Here is a 20,350-nt window from a genome sequence, read left to right as displayed (position 1 = left end):
GACGTGAACAACCACCGAGTCATATTCAAGTTCAACTCCTCCCATAACATAGAGAACACGCTCGTCATTGGAGATGGGATGACCACATGCAACTAGAGTACATATCTTTTAATATTGGCAAGATAATCCTTCGTACTCAAACTCCCTTTCTTCATTGTTCGCAGCTGGAGTTTAAAGTGCATCACTCGAGCCTTTGATCGAGTTGCAAAAAGGCATGAAACCCGTGACCAGAGTTGGGCGGTAGTAGTAAAACTAATGCTCTGAACACTCTCTGTCAAGCCCCAAGCCTCGAATGCTAGCCAACACCTGGAGTTTTCTGAGCAAATAATTCTCGTTAGTAAGTTTGACGGAATTAATTTGATTCGCCGGATTAACAAGCACGAGAGCTGGCTGAGGAAAAAGTGTAGCGGGAGTAACTTGATCAGGATCCGTACGAGTAACTCATTTGATTATTAAGAAGTTTTCACATTAATTTTGTATTTTTACATTATTTCCCAAGATCAGGATCCATACGAGTATCATTTCTATCGGAATAGGGGTGACCAATGGTTGGATGATTACCTACTTACCAGAAGGCCCAATCCAGATAGGCGTAACGGCTAGGAGATATCATATACGGGAGGATATCGCTATTATTCAGATTTGTATTTTGAGGCAATATATCAAATAAGGATGACGGATTCGATTCAGATAGATATTTTTCAAAACCTCAATCCCAACATCATCGTTGGGTTTGAGATTGTGCCCACGAGTTGTGGGATTAAGTACAATATGCGTCTCTTCGGGACGTGAATATGGTATGCGGGCACTTTGGATGAGAGGCTGACAATAACAACATCGCTAGATGTCTATGTTAGCCTTAGGCTGTTTTGACAGTTTGATGAACGGAAAGAGTTGATGCTGCAAAGCTATGGTGAACAATACAATTAATATATCATAGTTAACTTTTACACAAAGCTACCAATCTTGCAATTAAAATTTGCAAAAATCATGAATGGTAAAGGAGAAAAAGACCTTATCCAAATTCCAAGAATATCTTTCATTTAGTGTCCATAAATTTATGATCAGATTACGTATTTATGTTGGTACAAAAATAAACCATTTCTAAGGCTTAGAGTTTCTTGATTTTATTTCAAATGTACATTATCCGTTATTCATTGCAATAGCAATCAAGATCCTTCTATTTCAAATGTACATTATCCGTTATTCATTGCAATAGCAATCAAGATCCTACTGACACCAAATTGGCAACAAGTGTGTATGTTTTGTGTAGTTCAAGTTTCTATCGACAAACAATAAAAAATCAATGTATTTGAAATCCATGTTAATCGAGTGAGAACCGAGAACATATATCACAAACAACAAAATAATCGCCACAAAAAAAACCAATGTATTTGAAATCCATGTTAATCGAGAACATATATCACAAACAACAAAATAATGCTGGCGATCAAGAAGAAAAAATAATGTCAATCCTGTGAATAAGCAAACAATTCATCCCAAATATCATGTCATCATATCAATAAACAATATCCGAGCAATATTCAAACATAAAGCTCGGCAACTCGCAACCAGGGATCCAACTCACGGGAAGCTCCTCTCTAAACTAACTACCAAATTTCGCACTCAGCAAATCGTTTCACCTAAGAAGCTTGAACAGTAGACGTCTTTGAGTTCCGAAAATCTTTTTTCAACTCTGTCACCCTCTTCATACAGGCTGACTTAGTTTTATCCGGCAAAGAAGCAGCAATCTTCTCCCATCTCATGGGCACATCCTTTGGAAATGCCTTCAATGCATTAAGCAAAGTTAAATCCTCTCCAGCACTCCATCCACTCTCTTTCCTTTCTTCTTCCACGTTTTTATGGATTACACCGACCGCATCAAGAACCCCGGCCTCATCGAGAACCCGTTTATCGACAGGCTTTCGATCCTTTAGAAACTTCTCGAATGAATGTTGATCAGTATCCTTCTTTATTCCCATTTCCTTAACTTTCGATATCACACTCTCCACCGCGTGCTTTCCTTTGAACCCTTGTGCTATTGCCTCCCATCGCCCAGGTTGCCCCACCGGATGCTTTCTCATTAGCTTCCTCAACAAGTCTTCATCCGCGCTACTCCACTCCCTTTCTTCAAATTTCTCTTCATTCAATGACCCGCAACCATCTGCCTCCTTCTTGTCCGAACCATTAACATCCGTTGATTTGTCAAAGAACCCATCAAATCTGACGAGATCTTCACATGGTTGTTTTCTGATGGGTTTCGATGATTTTCTGCTGACTTTTTCATCACTATCAGCAACCACCTTGGGGGGTTCCTCGATAACGGGGCCGAGTCCGACACGAATATCGCCAGCGGTGAGGGAAGATGGGGCAAAGGGCCCGAGAAAAAGGGAACATGACAGCCACAAGAGAATGGATTTCAGGGGTTCCGAATCGATGTAACGAAATGCGATGTACAAAATGGCAATTGAAAGAGAAAGGGAAACAAGAAGCGTAGGCTTGTGGATGTGAGAAGACGAGTGAATGGAGTCGGGGTCGGATGGTTGGGGCGATTGCTTCGATTGGATCAACAATCTTGGTCTACTTTCGTATTCATCCAAGAACTCCATGCCTGTGCGCGAAAATCTTGTTTCCTGATTCCTAACAACTATTGAACTAAAAATATATTGCTGCTTTCAGACGACATAATTCAGCAGTTGGGATTTATTAGGACAGGCATGGGATTGTGTCGAAATTAGGGTTAGGAATGGAGAAATCAGATTTAAGGCGGCGTTTGGCCAACTTCAATTTATTTTATTTCGAACAAAATTTTATTTTAACAAATAATAATAATAATAGAATTTTAGAAAAGAAAAAAAATTGCAATGGAAAAAGGGGAGGCGAGGATGATTCCTGGAAAAGCGAAAGCCACCTAGGAGACTTCTTTCACCCAAGCAAACCAAATCCCCAGCTACGACCAATATTTTCACGCGCCGAGGGACGGCCAAACACCGCCTCCGCCGTCGTAAGCATGGCGTCGTTGGTATTCCGAGCACCTTCTCCGTCTTCAGTTGCCTGTATGTTCTCTCGTGGCTCCCTCACCCACCCCAGCTGCATCTCCCAACGGACGCTTGCTCCTAACGCCGTCGTACGTCCGAACCCTCTTGTGTTTGTTCGTCTCACGATGATTGATCCTTTTTGATGAATTTATTCACGAAATATGTCGTCTGTTTTCATGGTAATTGAACAGTCCATGGTCCTGATTTTGTCGCCTAAAGTAAAAATTTAAAGTTTCTTTCTTTCTTTCTTTTTTTTTTGGAGAAAGAATATAGTTTTGACTGAACAAGAAATAAAATTTCAATTTCCTTTTCCTGAATGGACTGGAAGCAGAGCATGGGATTTTCATGCATTTGTTTTGTTGTTTGTATAATTTAGAAATGCGAAGGGATGGAGCCAGTGAATGGAAAGCCTTGTGTTCCGGTTCTCAACGACAATATACTCCCAAAGTTCTTGCAATCCAAGCGCCTGGAGAAAGCCATGAACAGAAACAGCGGTAATACCAGGCTTAAGATATTCTCTGGCTCTGCCAATTCTGCACTTTCTCAGGTGAGTTGCAGTGTCTATGGAGATGATGATGGATTTGTTGCTTCCTTGCGTCACTGCTCATCTAGCTTCCATTTGACAGTGTTGAACAACATTGATTCCTCTTATTTCCGTACATGTGGGTTTTGACAATATCGTGCCAACTTAAATTGGTCACTAGATTTCACTTGATTGAATGAATTAGCTGCTTCGGTTTATTGGCATTGACGTTCATTCAATGTTGCTATTTATATTCAAGATTATATTTTTGACAGATAATAAGATCGTATACGAGATTATTAGTATTTATTCGGACTCTATGGTAAGAAAAAAGACCAAAGCAGAATTGAGAAAGGTTGAGAAGTACGGGAAATTTTTTTGCATATAATTTCTTCTGGCAGCAAGTCAAATCAAACAACTATTCTTGTTCTATTTACCATGTTTATCCTGTTTATTGCCTTTCTGTTACAAACTCAAGCAGTGAAGCTATACAGGTGCTCTTCTTGCTCTTTTGCAATAGGTGGCGATGGTTCCCGTTCATGTCTCGATAACTGCCACTGTATCCATTTGACCACCTTTCATCCATGTTTTTCATTATTATTGCCAAGGTTACTCCAATATTCAACCATTTTAGGCATTTAGCCCCACCGAAAGTCTTCTGCCTGGAGACTACGGCACAAATGCCTTCATAACCAAACGAAAACCATCATCCTCTTTGTGCTATTGCCTATTTGATGAAGCACCATTTGTTGCAGATTTTTCAAGCCGTTCAAGTGTTCTTCTTGCTTGTGTGGGGCAGTTCATAGCCTTTAGTCAACTGGTCTATGTCTTGATCCATGTAGTTGTTTCGGACAATAAGATTAATACGTTCTCTGTTTATGCAGTGCCTTGCATTCTCACTGTTTTACTTACATATTAATTGATATAGATGATTTGTCTCACTTAGGAAATTGCTTGGTATATGGGCCTCGATCTTGGAAAAATCCAAGTCAAACGGTTTGCTGATGGAGAAATTTATGTTCAACTGCAAGAGAGTGTACGAGGCTGTGATGTGTACTTGGTCCAACCCACCTGTCCTCCAGCCAACGAAAATCTTATGGAGCTTTTGGTGATGATAGATGCTTGCCGAAGGGCTTCAGCCAAAAATATTACTGCAGTGATTCCGTACTTTGGATATGCTAGAGCTGATAGAAAGGTGAGTTAAATATGTGTTTTACTGGCTAGATGAGTTTTTAATGATGCACACATGCTCGATGAATATGACAAGTGACAACCGATGAATTTACTTCGTATCTAACTCTTGAGTGATGATACAAATCACCATTTTCAGTTGCACTCTATTTCATTCTGTGAATCTGTTTTGTTTTTCTGTCAATAGACCCAAGGACGTGAATCTATTGCTGCCAAGCTAGTGGCCAACCTGATCACAGAGGCAGGTGCAGATCGGGTACTTGCGTGTGATCTCCACTCTGGCCAGTCCATGGGTTACTTCGATATTCCTGTTGACCATGTTTACTGTCAGGTAATTGCATAAAGTTTTCTGTTCACTACTTTTTTTCCTATTAATTGGTCACTGTTTTAACTTTTTTTTTTTCGCTGCAAAAGCCTGTCATCCTCGATTATCTAGCGAGCAAGAAAATAAGTTCCAATGACTTGGTAGTGGTCTCTCCAGATGTCGGAGGGGTTGCAAGAGCTCGAGCTTTCGCCAAGAAACTATCTGATGCACCTCTAGCCATTGTGGATAAAAGACGTCAGGGTCATAATGTTGCGGAGGTAGTTTCATGCTAACCTGTTGTTCTACAATTTCTTGAGTTGATATTTTATATGCTACAAAAAAGGAATAAATTTTATCTTCTCTTTTTTGACCTCTTATTTATAAATGTGTTGACTAGAGTTAACGTCTTAATTTTAGTGTTGCATTAAGCTTTACGATTATTACTTGAGGTGCAATTAGCTTGAATGCTGCATTAGACCAGTTTATGTGTGTTGTTGAACTAGCTAAACTACGGTATAATATTGTAGGCAAAACATAATCAAGAAAGCTCACAATTACTCTTTGACATCTTATGAATGCAGATATCAATCATATGGCGTCTTATAGTTGTAGATGCTAGTAATACCACATGTTGTTTATATTTTTAAAACCTGCGGACAATCCACCATAATTAAATTGAAAGTGAACCATCTGCAGGTTCTACGAGTTCCACCAGTTAACTAATAAGGAACCGTTTTAGTCTTATTGGCCATTACAAATGATTATTTATGAAATCTATCTGGTGCGAACAGGCTAATTGAAATACTAACTTATCTTTCTTGCGTAAAGTTTAATACCGTGTTAAACAACTTCCATAGCTTTTTGCAGGTAATGAATTTGATAGGTGATGTTAAAGGAAAAGTTGCAGTTATGGTAGATGATATGATTGACACAGCAGGTAAGTAGTGTCTTATACAATTGATTATGGTATTCTTTCTTAGAAAATGGTGTAGGATTGAACTCCAATATCACTTTCTCATACTCGCGGATCTTCAAAATTGCATTTAAGAAAATAATTAATGAATTAAACCATTGAACCTCATTACAACTATCTTACTAAGAGCTTGTAAGGCTTTGTTTGCCGGTCAATAATTTGAAATCAATGACGATCAGTGAGAAGTTAAATACCAATTTTTTCTTTCACTTAAAACTTCAAATGCTGACATATATTGCTGTTGGCTCTTAGGAACTATTGCCAAAGGTGCAGCTTTGCTCCATGAGGAAGGTGCTAGGGAAGTATATGCATGCAGCACTCATGCTGTTTTCAGGTGACTATTAGAGTCGATCCTTCTTTGCTGATTAACTAGAACAAACTTCTATGTGCTACCTGGTTTTTTTTAACAGCTTCATATGTTGTTGAACAAGTTGCCTCAGCATATGTGCAAGTTAAGTTTAATTAGCCGTCAATTGGTATTGCTCTATTTGTTGCACATATTTTTTGAAATCATAAAGATGTATCATGCGAATGAAAGAATTGGATATCTTGCAAGTTGCAATCTGGTTTACAAATGCATCACCTTTACGATAGGCTATTGAATGGTAATAAACAATACATTGCAAATTGACAAACTTTATTAGTGTTTTCATCTTTTAATAAAAAATATCAGCAAAGTTGTTTTTTCTTCCTTCAGTTCAAATCCAAAAGATTTTTCTTACTTATACATCAAGGCATAGGTGATAGGTCGTCGATTCATCATTTGATAAAATGGGGAAAATGCCTATTTTTAGAACAAGCTGTTCAAATTTTTTGATCAAAGATGAGTGTCAATAAAATATTGATTTGAAAACGATCTCTATATTAACATAGTGGTAGAAAGAGTACCGCAATGTGTTTAGACTTCAAACGATTTGCTTTAATGTTTATGGTGGTCGGTGGGAAATATTCTTTCATTTTGCATTTTCTTAACATGATGATTAGTTAAACTCACTCACTCTTGATTTTATTATATTTTTCGTTTTTTTTTTTAAAAAAATGAAAATTAAGGTATTCAATTTTCTTTAATTAGTAAATTACGTAAAAACATGCTCCAGTATTGTTCATCTACCAATTTGGTTGTGATAGAAAAGCCTTAATGTGGTCAGCTATTTATAAGCACTACATTTCCTTTTTGTTTATTTGTGGAGTAGGCAATTATAGAGTTTGCAGGATTTTGTATTTGGTCATTAAGGCGACGACTGCGACCTGCCTTGTTTGCAGAGTAGGCATAAATGTAATCACTTAATTGATAACTGAAGAAAAGAAGTACAATAAGGCATGGATCTCACAGAAAGCAGGGAGTATTATGATAAAGCAAAGATTAGGGAGCCTGAGTTATTTTTCTATGTGATGACGGTGACGAAATCCTTTGTATCTTTAATATATGCTGGCTTTTTTTTTGATGAAGAAAGAGATGTAATCAATTGTCACACCATGTGCATGCTTCTTGTATGTTGAAGCTTCCGCTTTATTGACGTATAGATGTTTTTTGACAGCCCACCTGCAGTCGAGAGGCTGTCTAGTGGCCTATTTCAAGAGGTCATTATTACGAATACTATTCCAGTAACGGAGAAGAATTATTTCCCACAGTTGACGGTCCTGTCGGTCGCTAATCTTTTGGGTGAAACAATATGGCGAGTTCATGATGATTGTTCTGTGAGCAGCATTTTCCAATGAAGGAAAGATCAATTTGCAAGAGTATAGGGAGAACGAACTGGCTTACTTCGCTGATGGAGAACTAAAACGATAATCCAATCATTAGACTCACACCCTGTACCTTTCACTCAGATGGTTATCTAATTTTATCATTTTACATATCATAACCACCACTCACCTCCTACAGTTGCAGATATCTTTAGCCTGGTTAGCCTGATACTGAGCATCGATTGAGATGCAGGGTGAGCTGAATCATTCTTTTCAAGTTGTTTAGTCAAAAGACCAAGTGTTTCCAACAGCTTTCTTCAAGAAAATGGGGAATCCCTGAGTCGACATCTGTGAAAACTGGAAAGGAGAAGCAAACTTAAGTATTGTATGCTCATTTAACATCTTTATTTAATTTATTGTTTTTTTCCATTTCATTGAAAAGCCATGGATTCAAAACAGACTCACATGAAATTGTTACAGCAGTATTTTGATCCTTTTTTTTGCCCAATTGTTGTTCTCTCTCATCGTTTAGAAACATTGTTCGAATGTAGCCAGGGACTACAAAAAGTCTTGTAGTCACATCCTTATTTTGGTTTGAATTCATATACCTTTCATATTTCAATTGCTCACTTTCCTGATTCTGTAGGGAAAAGAGGTGCCTATGCCTTTTTTCCCTTTTTCTTGTTTCAAGTTTGTTTTATGGATTGATCACTACTGACTATTTGGAAATCCCTGTTCATATCTCACAACTTAACTGTATCACATAATCTATTTTTAAGATGCACTTTCTGTGAATATGTTCCATCAGTTATTATATGACAAACTCCAAGGATTGATCATCGCACAATGCACATATACAATCAATTTCACTAGTGATTCTATTTTTAAGATGCACTTTCTGTGAATATGTTCCATCAGTTATTATATGACAATGGGGTATTCTATGGGGATTGGGTCATATGCTCCCTCCTTCAGGTTCCTGTCGCTCGTGCACATCACTCGATTTACCCTCCGCATGAGCCAATGAGCCTCTGACTCATGTGGAATGGGGTCCCCTTCACGGTCAATCTTTTTTTAAAAAAAATAAATAAATAAAATCACAGTTTACACAAGGACTTAGATATACTGTACTACACCCTTTTGTAATCTGACATCAACCCTGTTTCTCAAACAAAAGTACAAAACAATGCAAGTTAGTGAGTTGTTTTGTTATCATATTATCGGCTATATTTGAGAGCGAGTTTTGTTGGTTTGCAAAATATGCTGTTGAAAGATATAATGGGAGTTGCCAGTGCAAAAGCTTCTCGATGACAAGAGTCAACAACATTGCGCGTATTATTTCTGCAATAACGAGTAATTCGATACTAACACACGGACAGTACCCAAATGCTAGCATCAAGGGCCCAAATTTTTTTGCAACTTTGAAAAAACTCTCCCCCCAAAATGTGGATAGAAAGCACTTTTTTTTTTTGGTCGAAAAACGTGGATAGAAACTTGATAATTGATTTGTGTACAAACGAGTCAAACCCTCACATATATCAAGACGAATCAAATTTTGACTACAAAGTCACAAACCCTTCCATCAAGGAAAATCACTTTTTGACTTCGAAACACAAACTAAAGAATCCGATGCCATTGCAAGAATACCTTTTTTTCCTTGCAAATAATTCCTTCTTTAACCTTTCCATGCTTTACATCCTGTTACCCACCACCCCCTCTGAAAAAAGTTATGCTAAAATCACGGAACTTCTTGGGCCAAAGTATCATAGAAAACTGTGAAGATTAATTAAATATAATAATCCATGGCCTTGGTAGCTTTGAAGCTGATTACATATCTATTATCAAATTTACATGCATCTCCATTAACTTGGAATCAAACACCACTTCCTCTAAAACTTTCTATGGCATTAAGCAGCAATGTGATCGGAGCCATAAACTTCATCGCAATGCTTCTTTCAATACCTATAATCGGAGCAGGAATTTGGCTGGCGACTGAACCAGACAACTCTTGTGTAAGGATCCTACAATGGCCAGTCATCATCCTAGGAATTCTCATCCTAGTAGTTGCACTGGCTGGGTTTGTAGGAGGATTTTGGAGAGTTCCATGGCTGCTTATAGTGTACTTGGTGGCCATGATCATCCTCATAGTATTACTTGCATGCTTAGTTGTTTTCATTTACATGGTAACATTGAAAGGGTCCGGCCATGTTGTCCCCAGTCGAACTTACTTAGAATACAGTCTCGACGACTATTCGGGTTGGCTCCAACGAAGGGTCAGAAGTTCTTTGAAATGGGATAGGATCAGAAGTTGTCTCAGCTCATCCACCATGTGTGCTGAGCTGAACCAGAGCTACAGAATGGCTCAAGATTTCTTCGACGCACATATAACTCCTTTGCAGGTAAAATTTAAAGCCATATAATTCTAAGAAAACGTACAAGACAATTAATGTTAGAATCAAATTAAACATGTTTGGTCTATAGAGGAATTTTCAGCTGTCCAACCATGTTTCCCCACTTGGTCAGTTTCGCAAAAAACAACAAAAACCACTAAAACCCACTATCGGAGTGGAAAAACATGGTTGGACAGCTCTTGGTCTATATATGTATATATGTACATAATATACTTCCAACTCCATTGGTTTTGTAACGTAGTCTGGATGCTGCAAACCACCTACGGAATGCGGCTACACGTTCGTGAATCCGACGTATTGGATCAGTCCCATAAATAATGCGGCGGACATGGATTGCTTGCAGTGGAGCAATGATCAAACGCAACTGTGCTATTCTTGCAATTCATGCAAAGCTGGATTATTGGCTAATCTGAAGAAAGAATGGAGAAGGGCAGATATCATATTGCTCATAACTTTTGTGGGATTGGTTTGGGTTTATTTGATCGGATGTTTTGCGTTTAGGAATGCCAAAACCGAAGAGCTTTTTAGGAAATACAAGCAAGGGAATTCATATAATTAATAATTAATTAACCATGCAAAAACTTTGTTTTGGACCTAGCTATATGCCAGCATGTTGTGTATTTAATTCACTCTAAGCTAGCTCTTTCGTTTTCCAGGAGTTCATACTTTTTTGATCCGAAAGAATTCATGCGTTTGAGTGTGTGTGGATGCGCGCGCGTATAAATCTATTTGAATTAACATGGATGTGGGTACCTCATAAAAATGAAATCCGATTTAGTTCATGTTTGACATGATATGCAGAAATTTGAAAACTTGAACCAATAATCATCATGCATGTTGTACAAATTTAATATTAAATATCGGTTTAAAATATATTATTAATTTTGCAAATTATTATTTTCTGTGACTGGATATCTTGCTCATAAAACTCCAGACGAGACATTTTTGGATCAAGTCCATTTTGGTCATGCGATGTGATATTTTTTGTCACACGTGTTTCGTCGTATCAATTATATTATCGGATTCCATCCAAAAATATAAAATAAAATAACATTACATTATCGAAATTATGTTTCCACCATCAATTTTGTTTCTTCTCATTAAATTATATATTAACTGACTAATTTTTATTGTTAATCTTTTATTATTATTATTATTATTATATACGCTTATATGTTACGAGAGATTTTTTTTAATTATATAATTATAAGAATTTGCAAGAGCTTATTTTAAGAATTTCTGAATAAAATATTTGAAAATTATAATTAGAAATTAAGAAACAGTGAAATAAGCACTTGCAAAATATATCTCATCTCAAACACCAAATACAAATTTAAACTGAGATGATGATAATAGCACAGGCAAGACAATTTTATAAGTTCATCGAATAAAATTTTACATTATCTGGCAATAATTCCATGATGATTGCGCGAAAAAGAGGTCACCAGTAATTTCAACCCGCTAATTTTTATTGTTTTTACGACTCTCTTCTACCGTTTAAATTAAACAAATAAATTAATGGATTAGATTTCAATTTCGATCGAGTGTGCTTCGTTTCCAGTTGGAGCTAAAATAATGGCGGACAAAGTGATAAATTATGGAATAATCGGTGTTGGAATGATGGGGAGAGAGCATCTCATCAATCTTTATCATCTCAAGCCTCATGGGGTTGCTGTGGTTGCCATAGCTGATCCTCATTTGCCTTCCCAGCAAGAAGCACAGAGTCTTGGACGATCATTCAATTGGCCTCTTCAGGTTTGCTTTGTTTGTTTGACTTTGGTTGTGTGATACTCAAAATTATGTGCTTTTTATGTGTGGATTTGAAGGTTTTTGCGAGCCACAAGGAGATTCTGGATAGTGGGTTGTGTGATGTTCTTGTTGTTTCGACTCCGAACATGACTCACTGTGAAATCTTGATGGATATCATCAAATACCCGAAACCCCATCACGTGTTGGTGGAGAAGCCTCTCTGCACTACTGTTGCTGACTGCAGGAAGGTGAGTAACAAACACCACTGCTTTTGGTTGCTTCACTAATTCCGAGTGCAAGTTTGAATTTTCCATTGCATTCAACTGACCATAGTCACAGTATTTATGTTTTTTGGGTGTGGCAGCAAGTGTTGTTTCTTGGATTGAAAATATTATGAAGTTTGGAGGATGTTTGAGCAAGACATGTCATGAAGAAAAGTAGAATGCAGTGTGTATGTGTGTGCTGTGTATAGAAACTGAATACTTTGGGATCAAAGGGAACATAGGTTTTTGTGACTGCCATCTTGTTATTCCATGGTATTCGTTGAGGATTTCCTTGTAATTATGTTGCGTCTATATAATCCGTAACTTGTACTAGAATGACCTGTTTTATTGCTATTGGACTGTGGGGTTTCCATGATACCGTTGAGGCCGAGTATTTCCTGCTCTGCTATTGTCAGATGGGAATTCTGTGGTTGACCTATACTCTTTATGTTCTGCAACTTTATTACGCAATAACCTTGAATCAATAAAAGATAAATCGTGATTGAAGTGAACTAAATGTTAATCTGAGTTGCGAACACAGCCCATCTTTGTTGGTAAAAAATGATCTCAATAGCTACGAGCCCATGAATCAGAACCAGGACTAGAAAATTTTCATTTTGGCAGAGCTTCTCCACTGTATCAGCAGAGATGCATCTGGCTGACGCTTCACGCTTAAATACTTTCTACGTCCATTGACAATGAACTGATGAAGGAAATATTATAGTGTCATCTTTTACATTGTGCTGTCGTCTAGCTAGTTTATGTGGCCTTATATGTATTTTCCATGTTCCCATTATATGTCCAACTCTCTAATGGTACATAATCATGCTTTCAGGTCTTGGATGCTGCTAAGAGTAGACCAGGTATGATAATACAAGTTGGCCTAGAATATAGATACATGCCACCAGTTGCTAAACTGATTGACATAGTAAGAAGTGGGATTCTGGGACAAGTCAAGATGGTGGCTATCCGGGAACATCGATTTCCATTTCTAGTTAAGGTATTTTTGTCCACTCACACCAAAGTTGCTTTGCGCTGAGTGTTATTCTTGAGTTTTGACGTTTGTTATCACAGGTCAACAACTGGAATCGATTCAACTGCAACTCCGGTGGTACCTTGGTGGAGAAATGCTGCCACTTCTTTGATCTCATGAGGCTTTTTGCTGGTTCTGATCCTGTTCGAGTCATGGCTTCTGGATCCATTGACGTAAATCATAAAGATGAAATTTATGATGGCAAGGTTTTTTTCTTTTCTTGGAAATCTAACACTAAAGCTTGTACTTCCTAGTTTTAGATTTCTTTTTTTTTTCTATTTTGGAGTATATGATGACCCTTTTCACTTTAAATGTCACTTTCTGGTATCGACAGGTGCCTGATATAATTGATAACGCATATGTGATTGTTGAATTCGAGAATGGTTCACGGGGCATGCTCGATCTTTGTATGTTTGCTGAAGGGAGCAAAAATGAACAAGAGATATCAGTTGTTGGTGACACAGGGAAAGTAATACTTTGTCTCTGTCCACAACATGCGCCTGTACAGAAACATTAATGCACACATGATGTACTTACACATAAATAGTGGCAACACATGATCATTCACTGCATGAAATTGCTGGGCCAGTTCTTTCATTTGTCAACTATAGCAGCTTCTTGAAGTTAATTAGTCACTTAACAGGGAGAGGCATTTGTTCCTGAGAGCATTGTTTGTTGGGGCAGCCGAGTTGAAGGGAGGGATGGTGTTGAGGTATTAAAAGCGGAGGATGAACGTATAAAGTGAGTCGCTCTTATTTCTAGTTAACAAGTCACCTGAATTGTCTTTGAAGGTTTGCAGGTGTAATACCATAGTCTATTACATGTTACTCTCAGGAACAAACAATCACATTAGTCTCTTAACATCTCAGCCTAAAATTTACTCACTGTGGCTAGTTTAGACAGAAATTGACCGCTCTCCAGTTAAATATCATGGTCAAACACTTGGTTAATGTGGGACGTTTTTGTTTTCATCTAATTGGTTCCACTTGCAAAACTTCAAAGATGACTTGTAGTGATTTTCCCCTATAGTTTCTGTAGACTAACAGTCAAAACAATATATTTATGCTTATCTTCCCATGTGTTTGCTGCTGATCAGATACAATGGGTTACATCATGGTTCTAGCTATCTGGAGCATCTTCAGTTTTTATCAGCAGTAAGAGCAACCGGGGCTGGGGCTCAGCCTGATCTTGATGTAGATTTGCATGATGGATTGGTTTCTGTATCCATAGGAGTTGCGGCACAATTGTCAATTGAGGAAGGGCGGTTTGTGACGATGGATGAAGTTATGAAATGAGCATTCATTTGACATGCATTAGTTTAGTTTCCCGTTTTCTGCTCAACACATGCCACATATGTTCAAGAAATCACACAAATGGGAAGTAAAGCCAATCTAGAGCTTCTCCCGGAAACAAACGTAAGTATTCATTGAAGGTCTAAGAAACAAATAGTGCATGCTCCATGTAATGAATCTCAACTAGTTTGGGACGATGGTTCTGGATGCTGATATTGTCTAAAATAGAAATGGTTTTATTCCAAAAAGAGATTATAATAGGATCGTACTATCCAGTGTCTCGGGAAGATGAAGTCGTATGTTTTCTGGATTTGGAATGGTCAGTCCTTTACAGATAAATATCATTCTTTTGATTTTCAAATTCCAATGTTCTTTTTCCACTTGTTATAATTTTATATTTTTCACTATCATTACTTTTCCCTCCAATATTCTTTCACCGTTATGGATCTTTTTATTTCATGCATGAGAGCTGGATTCGAAATTTAAGAGAAGGGAGGGGTTCCAACACTTCTTGTATTCATTATTGATCTTTTTCTCCAATTCGACAGAGCCTTCAAATTGGCGCAGACTATGTGAGATGAACCGAGAATCCCATAAAACTGATCATTCTAAGATCAAATATTATTTCCCCCCCTCCCTTTCTTCAGAAGGGCACCCCAATGTCCAGTACCCACAAGTTCCGCTTCACCATCAAACTGGAAAACACTTACAGACCCGCACTAGATCGCCACCTCTCATTGGTAAAAATAAATTTTAAATATCAAAATTAATTTTGGACAACACCAAGTTTTCTGTGCATTATATTACTCTGCTTCCTCAAAATTTCATAACCATAGAGTAAGCAATTATATATACAAATATATACATCTACAAAGTAACGGCTTTCTTTAAAAGATTAAATGCAACAAAAACAAGCATCATCGCCACTACCTTCTTCAAAGCTAGCGCCCGGAGATTTATCCTCAAATGATGGTTTCTCATGAATTGCACCCCGGATTCCCCTAACCACATAATCCAAGAAAGAAGAGAAAATGATACCACTTCCACTGTTTCCTTGGGTCCATACACGCTTCTGAGGCCACTTGGCACGTCCACGTATGACCAACCATCGCCTCCTTGAGCACAGTGAACCTGGTTTAGCCCAAAACACTCGTTCATCCAGCTCGATAAATTGACAAGCAACTTCGAAAGCCATGCGATCTCATCATTGGAGATGGGCCGTTTCATCGAGTCACCCTTGTATCTAATCTCAGCCCCCATTTGGTTACCAGAACCTCTCGGCTTGAAGATTTCATGGCATGATTGAAGGCAATGTCTGAACTCCAATGCTCCAGATGATGACTTTGTAATTGGGCCTCCAAACAACTGGTTTACTTGGGCTTTCAGTGAGTCAAGATTCTGTAGATTCTGAACAACATTGTTTCCAGAAAGTGAATGCAGCTCAGACTCCGCTCGCAACAGAAAGAGCTGGGGAAAAAATCTCACAGGTAAACACATGTGAACTGAAGCACGGGGGGCGGGGGGGGGGGGGGGGGGGGTTGGGTTGGGTTGGTATGGATGATAAAAAAGTAGCAAGACTAGAATATAGTTTAAACCTGAAGCAAATGATCCCCACCGTCTTCACCATCACCAAACAGTTGTAGATCTTTGTTCCAATTCTCATGTAAAAAGGATCCATCTGCATTGTTCTCGCAAAGGCCATACTCCCAATCCTAAATGTGTTTCCAAAACCAGCAAAATTTATATACAGGCTATAATATTGATGTACACATTCTAAAAGGTAGTTCTCTACATAAAAATATAGACTAGAATAATGCTTCCTAATCCTAATGAAAACACTTTCTAAAATTATTTGAATCAGCCAATGAGACATGCCTGGTATTGTTCCCTTGATCCAAATTAATACGATTTCGAAATTATTTGAATCTAGCAATGAGACATGTTTGTGATGCCTTGGCATGTGTATTAGAAGGGTGGCCAAAATTTGAACGCTATAATGAAATCCCTGAGCCGCCACAATGGCTTTTAGCTGGATAATTGTCACAGAAGACTTAAAGCTTATAACATAGAGGAAAAATACAAAGAAAAATGAAAGCTAATTAATGTGTTTGCAAATGCAGAAAAAAAAAAGAAACTGTTCAATGAATATAAATTACATCTTCTGGAAGAAAAATCCTAGACTTGGAACATCCAAAAACAACGAAAACAAAGGCATACCTGCAACTGCTGGTGGATTGTGGGAACAAATCTGTTTAATTTATTAAGCATCAATTTAGATGATTCTGTAACTTTTGAATGGTAAGCAGTATCTGTATTTTTTAGGAGATCCATCAGCTCGTTAGACGAAGTTAATATGCTAATAACCTGCAAAAAAAAATTTATGACTGTCAATCACGCAAATGATACCACTTGAGATAATGCAAACAATCAATTTTAATTTTTAGTTTTTTATTATTTAGAGAAGGAAGAAAGAAAAACTGCCCTACTCCTTAAATAACAACCACTGCAATTTTTCCTAGAGTTCCCTCTAGAAAAAAGTGCTATATTGTCAAATAGTGCCACTAATGTTCTGAAGCTTCCATCTCCTGTATGCACATTCAATCCTTAAAGTCCTTGCACAAACACCAACAGTTAAAAGAATCAACTCACCGAGCAGCACTTATTAGCAGTAGACCAATTCTCATAGATCTTCGTACAATAAAGCATCACTAAGTAGGTTATTTTAGCAACTCTTGCTACGATTTTCAAAGGACAGTATTTTAGACCTAAACATTGAATGTCCTGTTCCCAAAAACATCCCTACAAACTAATCCAACATCGTTGAATGTATCTCATGATGTAAAACCACATGCTCACAAAATATGTTCAAGGAGGAAAATAAAAATTAATATCAACTTGATGCGAGAAAACATATAACAGGTTTACCAATTGAACAAGCAGACTACATATAAGCGACACTGCCAAGAGTTAGCTAGTAAACGTATTTACCAAAGTTCTTTTCTCAAGTTCTCGCACTTCAGCATTCTCTTAATGTAGTTTAAAACCAAGAAGGTGGAAACAAGACCTAGCTTCATCTTACATCCAATTCTTTTGGCATTAAGCAATAATGTATGATAGGCAACTAATAGTCATGATTCATTTTTGTGTTAACATACCATTTACTGCACCTCTTAAGGGCACATAATTCATCGCAAACCTATTACTCTCTACTGTATTTCCATTAATTGCTCCAAATGAGATAGTTCATGGCTTACTATTGCATAACCTAATAGTCAAATACAAAAAGGCATTTGCTCTCTTCTAAACAAAAGGAAAAGAGAATAATTCAGATTTTAATGTCTTTCTCACAAGAAATAGAAGTTGGATGTACAGGGGAAAAAACAAAAGAAAAAATAACATAACTAATAAAATTTCTCACAGAGCCTGTAGATGTCAAGTCATATACAAGTTAATGTTCTTGATGTTTGATTGGTGAGTTTTTTTACATGTTATTCACTTGAAATACAATAATTAATTAATAAATAAAGATATAAAGTAGTGATGCTTTGATGCAAAATAAGAGTGAGGCAAATTAATGAAACAAAAAACTATCTTGAAACGTTTCAGAATAGAAACAGACCTTCGCAACCATCTGAACTATAACTTCCGTATCTGTGTGCAGGAACTTGTGAGCAAATCCAATGAAATGCATGACTAAAGAGCTGTAAAACAGGTAGTTGGACAATACATATCCCTGCCAAGAAGACGAGTATTCGTGAGATTTTACTCTTGTGACACTTTTGGCTGTTTTGTTTGAGATTCCAGAAAGTTCATCAAGATCTGGAAACCCTTCAAAACTAATGGACCAAGGTTCTATGTGATTAACCCAAAGCGAAAATACTTGCGATGCATTCTTTATAGATGTTCCCACAGGACAAAACAGAAACGTTCTCAAAATAAATCTGTATAACGGCCTCTGAACCAGCAAGTTCCAAGATCCATTGGAATGCACACTAGATGCAACATCATTTGACTTGACAACATCAACCAAACCTGATACCCTCCGTCCAGGACTCCAAACATAATCAATCTGATCGGACTCTTTTGACGCTGGGATTGAATTCAAATTCAAATACTTGACAAAAACATTTACCACATCAGCGAGTCCTGCAGTAGGTGGAGTTTCACCCAGAACAGAATTAAGAGGAAACATTACTCCAACTGACTTGCACAAACCCACGGGCAGGGGTGAAAAGTCATTATCAACCAACCAAAAATGGATAAATGTATAAACCACAAATTCTGCCCGCTCAATCGCCGAATTATCATAACCAGTAGAATAACGAAGCATGGACCGATAATATGGTTGATGCACATTCAGATCACCAATAGGAACAAATGAATGAAGATAGATATATAGTAGCTGTAGATACAAATTACTCTCGGTCTTCTTCTCTGTTCCACGTTTCGCACTTGAAAGACCAGGAATTGAATTAGACCAGTTCTCCAACCTAAATTTTCTAGTCCTCTGAACCTTCACAACCTCTGAACTCTCACTGTTTCCTCTACAAACAGGAGAATAAGCAAACCAAAACAAGTAGTATTCAAAAACATTTAATTGCACCTGATATGAATAGGCCTTAACTGAATCTTCATTAACCCTACTGGCGAACAATGGGCATAAGCTAGCCAAACCTGAATAATCTCGTTCATTTTGAAGCATGTACCTAACCCATTCCGGCAGGCGTTCAACTGGAAATACATACTTAACAAGAGACAGTCGGTCCGCTTCATAGATTGAGGACAACAGCACCCCATTTGGTGATAGAAGGTTCAAGAGTTTACCTGCAAGCAGACAAAAGCAGAGGACATAGGGAAAAAGAACACATCAGTCTACCAAAATATTTGAAAAAATCCCAATAACCAAATATGATCAACGAAAAGGAACATGCAAATCTTCCATTGATTTTCAAAAATCTCCAAGTAAACACGTCTAAAACAAATAACAGAAAATTGCAAACAATTGAGGAAATAAAATGAAATTAATTACGTGACTGTCTATGTATGTTGATACAACAAGCCAAAAGAAGAAACAAAAACATAGCAACAACGATCACTATAATGCAAAATACTTAACAGACTAACAGTTCCAAAAAGAAAACAGCTGAAATTAAAAACAATATCAAATTATCACCATAAATCCGATCTTCGTACATAATCCTATCTCTACAAAGCGAGTAAAGCCATAAACTTAGATTTCCGAAAACTTGTCAAATTCAGCTCGTCGACACAGGAATACAAAATCAATAAGAGACCGAATCAATCGTTGCGAACATAATCTAACCTGCAAGCTCCGAATCATTTTCCAAAGCAGCGATATCGATCCATCCGTTAGTAAAGTGTTGCCTCGGAGCTGAAGGAGGCGAGGAGTCATCGAATCCGAAGAGCCTGCAAATTAGGGTCGGGAAAGTGATGGAGAAAAACCATCTCTGTTGGTCGGGGCTGTGCCTCCCGAGAAAGGACTCCACGGCAGAGCAAGCGGCGGAAATCTGAGGCGGAGACGTCGCGGCGGCCACAGCCGAGGCCAGCTCGGCGCACTTGTTCTGCGTGTCGGTGGCGTACGAATGGAGCATCATGCGTGCGTTAGAAATGTGTACGGCGAGGGTTTTGAGGAGATTTTGAATGGGGAGAAGGGGTAATGGGCGCGTTGCAGGAGAAGAAGCTGGGAAGAAGGTGACGTGGCGTTGGGGCTCCGCTGGGTCTTTTATTTTATATATAGAGAGGTACAATATACGTAGTGAAATGATCGTGACACGTGTAAATCGATTAATAATAACGCGTTACCTTATGATTTTTGTAATAAATTTTTTTGGGTTAAATTCAGATTTTGCAACGTTATGATTTAAAA

General features: G+C 37.8%; 5 protein-coding genes across 8 annotated transcripts; 3 read left to right on the top strand and 2 right to left on the bottom strand.

Annotated features, from left to right (window-relative positions):
- Positions 1 to 1,493: 1,493 nt before the first annotated feature.
- LOC140885174 (transcription factor MAMYB) lies at positions 1,494 to 2,625 on the bottom strand. The gene has a single exon (XM_073292126.1). The coding sequence runs from the start codon at positions 2,607 to 2,609 to the stop codon at positions 1,644 to 1,646; it is 966 nt and encodes a 321-aa protein (XP_073148227.1). The 5' UTR covers positions 2,610 to 2,625; the 3' UTR covers positions 1,494 to 1,643.
- A 121-nt stretch (positions 2,626 to 2,746) lies between these two features.
- On the top strand, positions 2,747 to 8,208 carry LOC140885162 (ribose-phosphate pyrophosphokinase 1-like). Of its 3 annotated transcripts, none has more exons than XM_073292100.1 (8): positions 2,747 to 3,127; positions 3,415 to 3,585; positions 4,508 to 4,756; positions 4,940 to 5,083; positions 5,167 to 5,334; positions 5,924 to 5,993; positions 6,282 to 6,363; positions 7,568 to 8,208. In XM_073292100.1, the coding sequence occupies exons 1-8, from the start codon at positions 2,747 to 2,749 to the stop codon at positions 7,746 to 7,748; spliced, it is 1,446 nt and encodes a 481-aa protein (XP_073148201.1). In that variant the 3' UTR covers positions 7,749 to 8,208. The 3 variants fall into 3 exon arrangements, 2 of the variants coding, with proteins under 2 accessions (XP_073148201.1, XP_073148217.1); XM_073292116.1 differs by having other exon boundaries at positions 2,880 to 3,217; XR_012150827.1 differs by lacking the exon at positions 7,568 to 8,208 and having other exon boundaries at positions 5,914 to 5,993.
- Positions 8,209 to 9,566: 1,358 nt separating this feature from the next.
- LOC140876048 (protein TORNADO 2) lies at positions 9,567 to 10,773 on the top strand. The gene is made up of 2 exons (XM_073279902.1): positions 9,567 to 10,114; positions 10,368 to 10,773. Exons 1-2 carry the CDS (start codon positions 9,617 to 9,619, stop codon positions 10,683 to 10,685), a joined length of 816 nt encoding a protein of 271 aa, XP_073136003.1. The 5' UTR covers positions 9,567 to 9,616; the 3' UTR covers positions 10,686 to 10,773.
- Positions 10,774 to 11,475: 702 nt separating this feature from the next.
- Positions 11,476 to 14,813, top strand: LOC140873983 (uncharacterized). Of its 2 annotated transcripts, XM_073277264.1 has the most exons (8): positions 11,476 to 11,566; positions 11,654 to 11,881; positions 11,953 to 12,123; positions 12,974 to 13,138; positions 13,213 to 13,377; positions 13,506 to 13,640; positions 13,815 to 13,912; positions 14,268 to 14,813. In XM_073277264.1, exons 2-8 carry the CDS (start codon positions 11,702 to 11,704, stop codon positions 14,464 to 14,466), a joined length of 1,113 nt encoding a protein of 370 aa, XP_073133365.1. In that variant the 5' UTR covers positions 11,476 to 11,566; positions 11,654 to 11,701; the 3' UTR covers positions 14,467 to 14,813. The 2 variants fall into 2 exon arrangements, with proteins under 2 accessions (XP_073133365.1, XP_073133366.1); XM_073277265.1 differs by having other exon boundaries at positions 11,501 to 11,881; positions 13,815 to 13,883; positions 14,268 to 14,433.
- A 483-nt stretch (positions 14,814 to 15,296) lies between these two features.
- On the bottom strand, positions 15,297 to 20,182 carry LOC140880288 (uncharacterized). The gene is made up of 5 exons (XM_073284610.1): positions 19,787 to 20,182; positions 18,083 to 19,287; positions 16,681 to 16,827; positions 16,059 to 16,175; positions 15,297 to 15,930 (listed from the first exon to the last, which is right to left on the bottom strand). Exons 1-5 carry the CDS (start codon positions 20,076 to 20,078, stop codon positions 15,331 to 15,333), a joined length of 2,361 nt encoding a protein of 786 aa, XP_073140711.1. The 5' UTR covers positions 20,079 to 20,182; the 3' UTR covers positions 15,297 to 15,330.
- Positions 20,183 to 20,350: the final 168 nt, after the last annotated feature.

Source organism: Henckelia pumila, chromosome 1, assembly GCF_033568475.1.
Source record: "Henckelia pumila isolate YLH828 chromosome 1, ASM3356847v2, whole genome shotgun sequence".
NCBI lineage: Eukaryota > Viridiplantae > Streptophyta > Magnoliopsida > Lamiales > Gesneriaceae > Henckelia > Henckelia pumila.
The sequence above is the reverse complement of the archived record's forward strand: the minus strand, read 5'-3'. Positions and strand labels throughout refer to the sequence as shown.

Excerpts from the sequence above, each read along its gene's own strand:
- LOC140885174 (XM_073292126.1), bottom strand. The coding sequence starts at position 2,609 with ATGGAGTTCTTGGATGAATACGAAAGTAGACCAAGATTGTTGATCCAA.
- LOC140885162 (XM_073292100.1), top strand. The coding sequence starts at position 2,747 with ATGGAGAAATCAGATTTAAGGCGGCGTTTGGCCAACTTCAATTTATTT. Across the intron at positions 5,084-5,166 it reads TTGACCATGTTTACTGTCAG|CCTGTCATCCTCGATTATCT; the intron begins GTAATTGCATAA and ends TCGCTGCAAAAG. Across the intron at positions 5,335-5,923 it reads AGGGTCATAATGTTGCGGAG|GTAATGAATTTGATAGGTGA; the intron begins GTAGTTTCATGC and ends AGCTTTTTGCAG.
- LOC140876048 (XM_073279902.1), top strand. The coding sequence starts at position 9,617 with ATGGCATTAAGCAGCAATGTGATCGGAGCCATAAACTTCATCGCAATG. Across the intron at positions 10,115-10,367 it reads CACATATAACTCCTTTGCAG|TCTGGATGCTGCAAACCACC; the intron begins GTAAAATTTAAA and ends TTTGTAACGTAG.
- LOC140873983 (XM_073277264.1), top strand. The coding sequence starts at position 11,702 with ATGGCGGACAAAGTGATAAATTATGGAATAATCGGTGTTGGAATGATG. Across the intron at positions 11,882-11,952 it reads CATTCAATTGGCCTCTTCAG|GTTTTTGCGAGCCACAAGGA; the intron begins GTTTGCTTTGTT and ends GTGGATTTGAAG. Across the intron at positions 13,139-13,212 it reads GATTTCCATTTCTAGTTAAG|GTCAACAACTGGAATCGATT; the intron begins GTATTTTTGTCC and ends TTGTTATCACAG.
- LOC140880288 (XM_073284610.1), bottom strand. The coding sequence starts at position 20,078 with ATGATGCTCCATTCGTACGCCACCGACACGCAGAACAAGTGCGCCGAG. Across the intron at positions 19,288-19,786 it reads AAATGATTCGGAGCTTGCAG|GTAAACTCTTGAACCTTCTA; the intron begins GTTAGATTATGT and ends GTCTGCTTGCAG. Across the intron at positions 16,828-18,082 it reads TAGTTCAGATGGTTGCGAAG|GTTATTAGCATATTAACTTC; the intron begins GTCTGTTTCTAT and ends TTTTTTTTGCAG.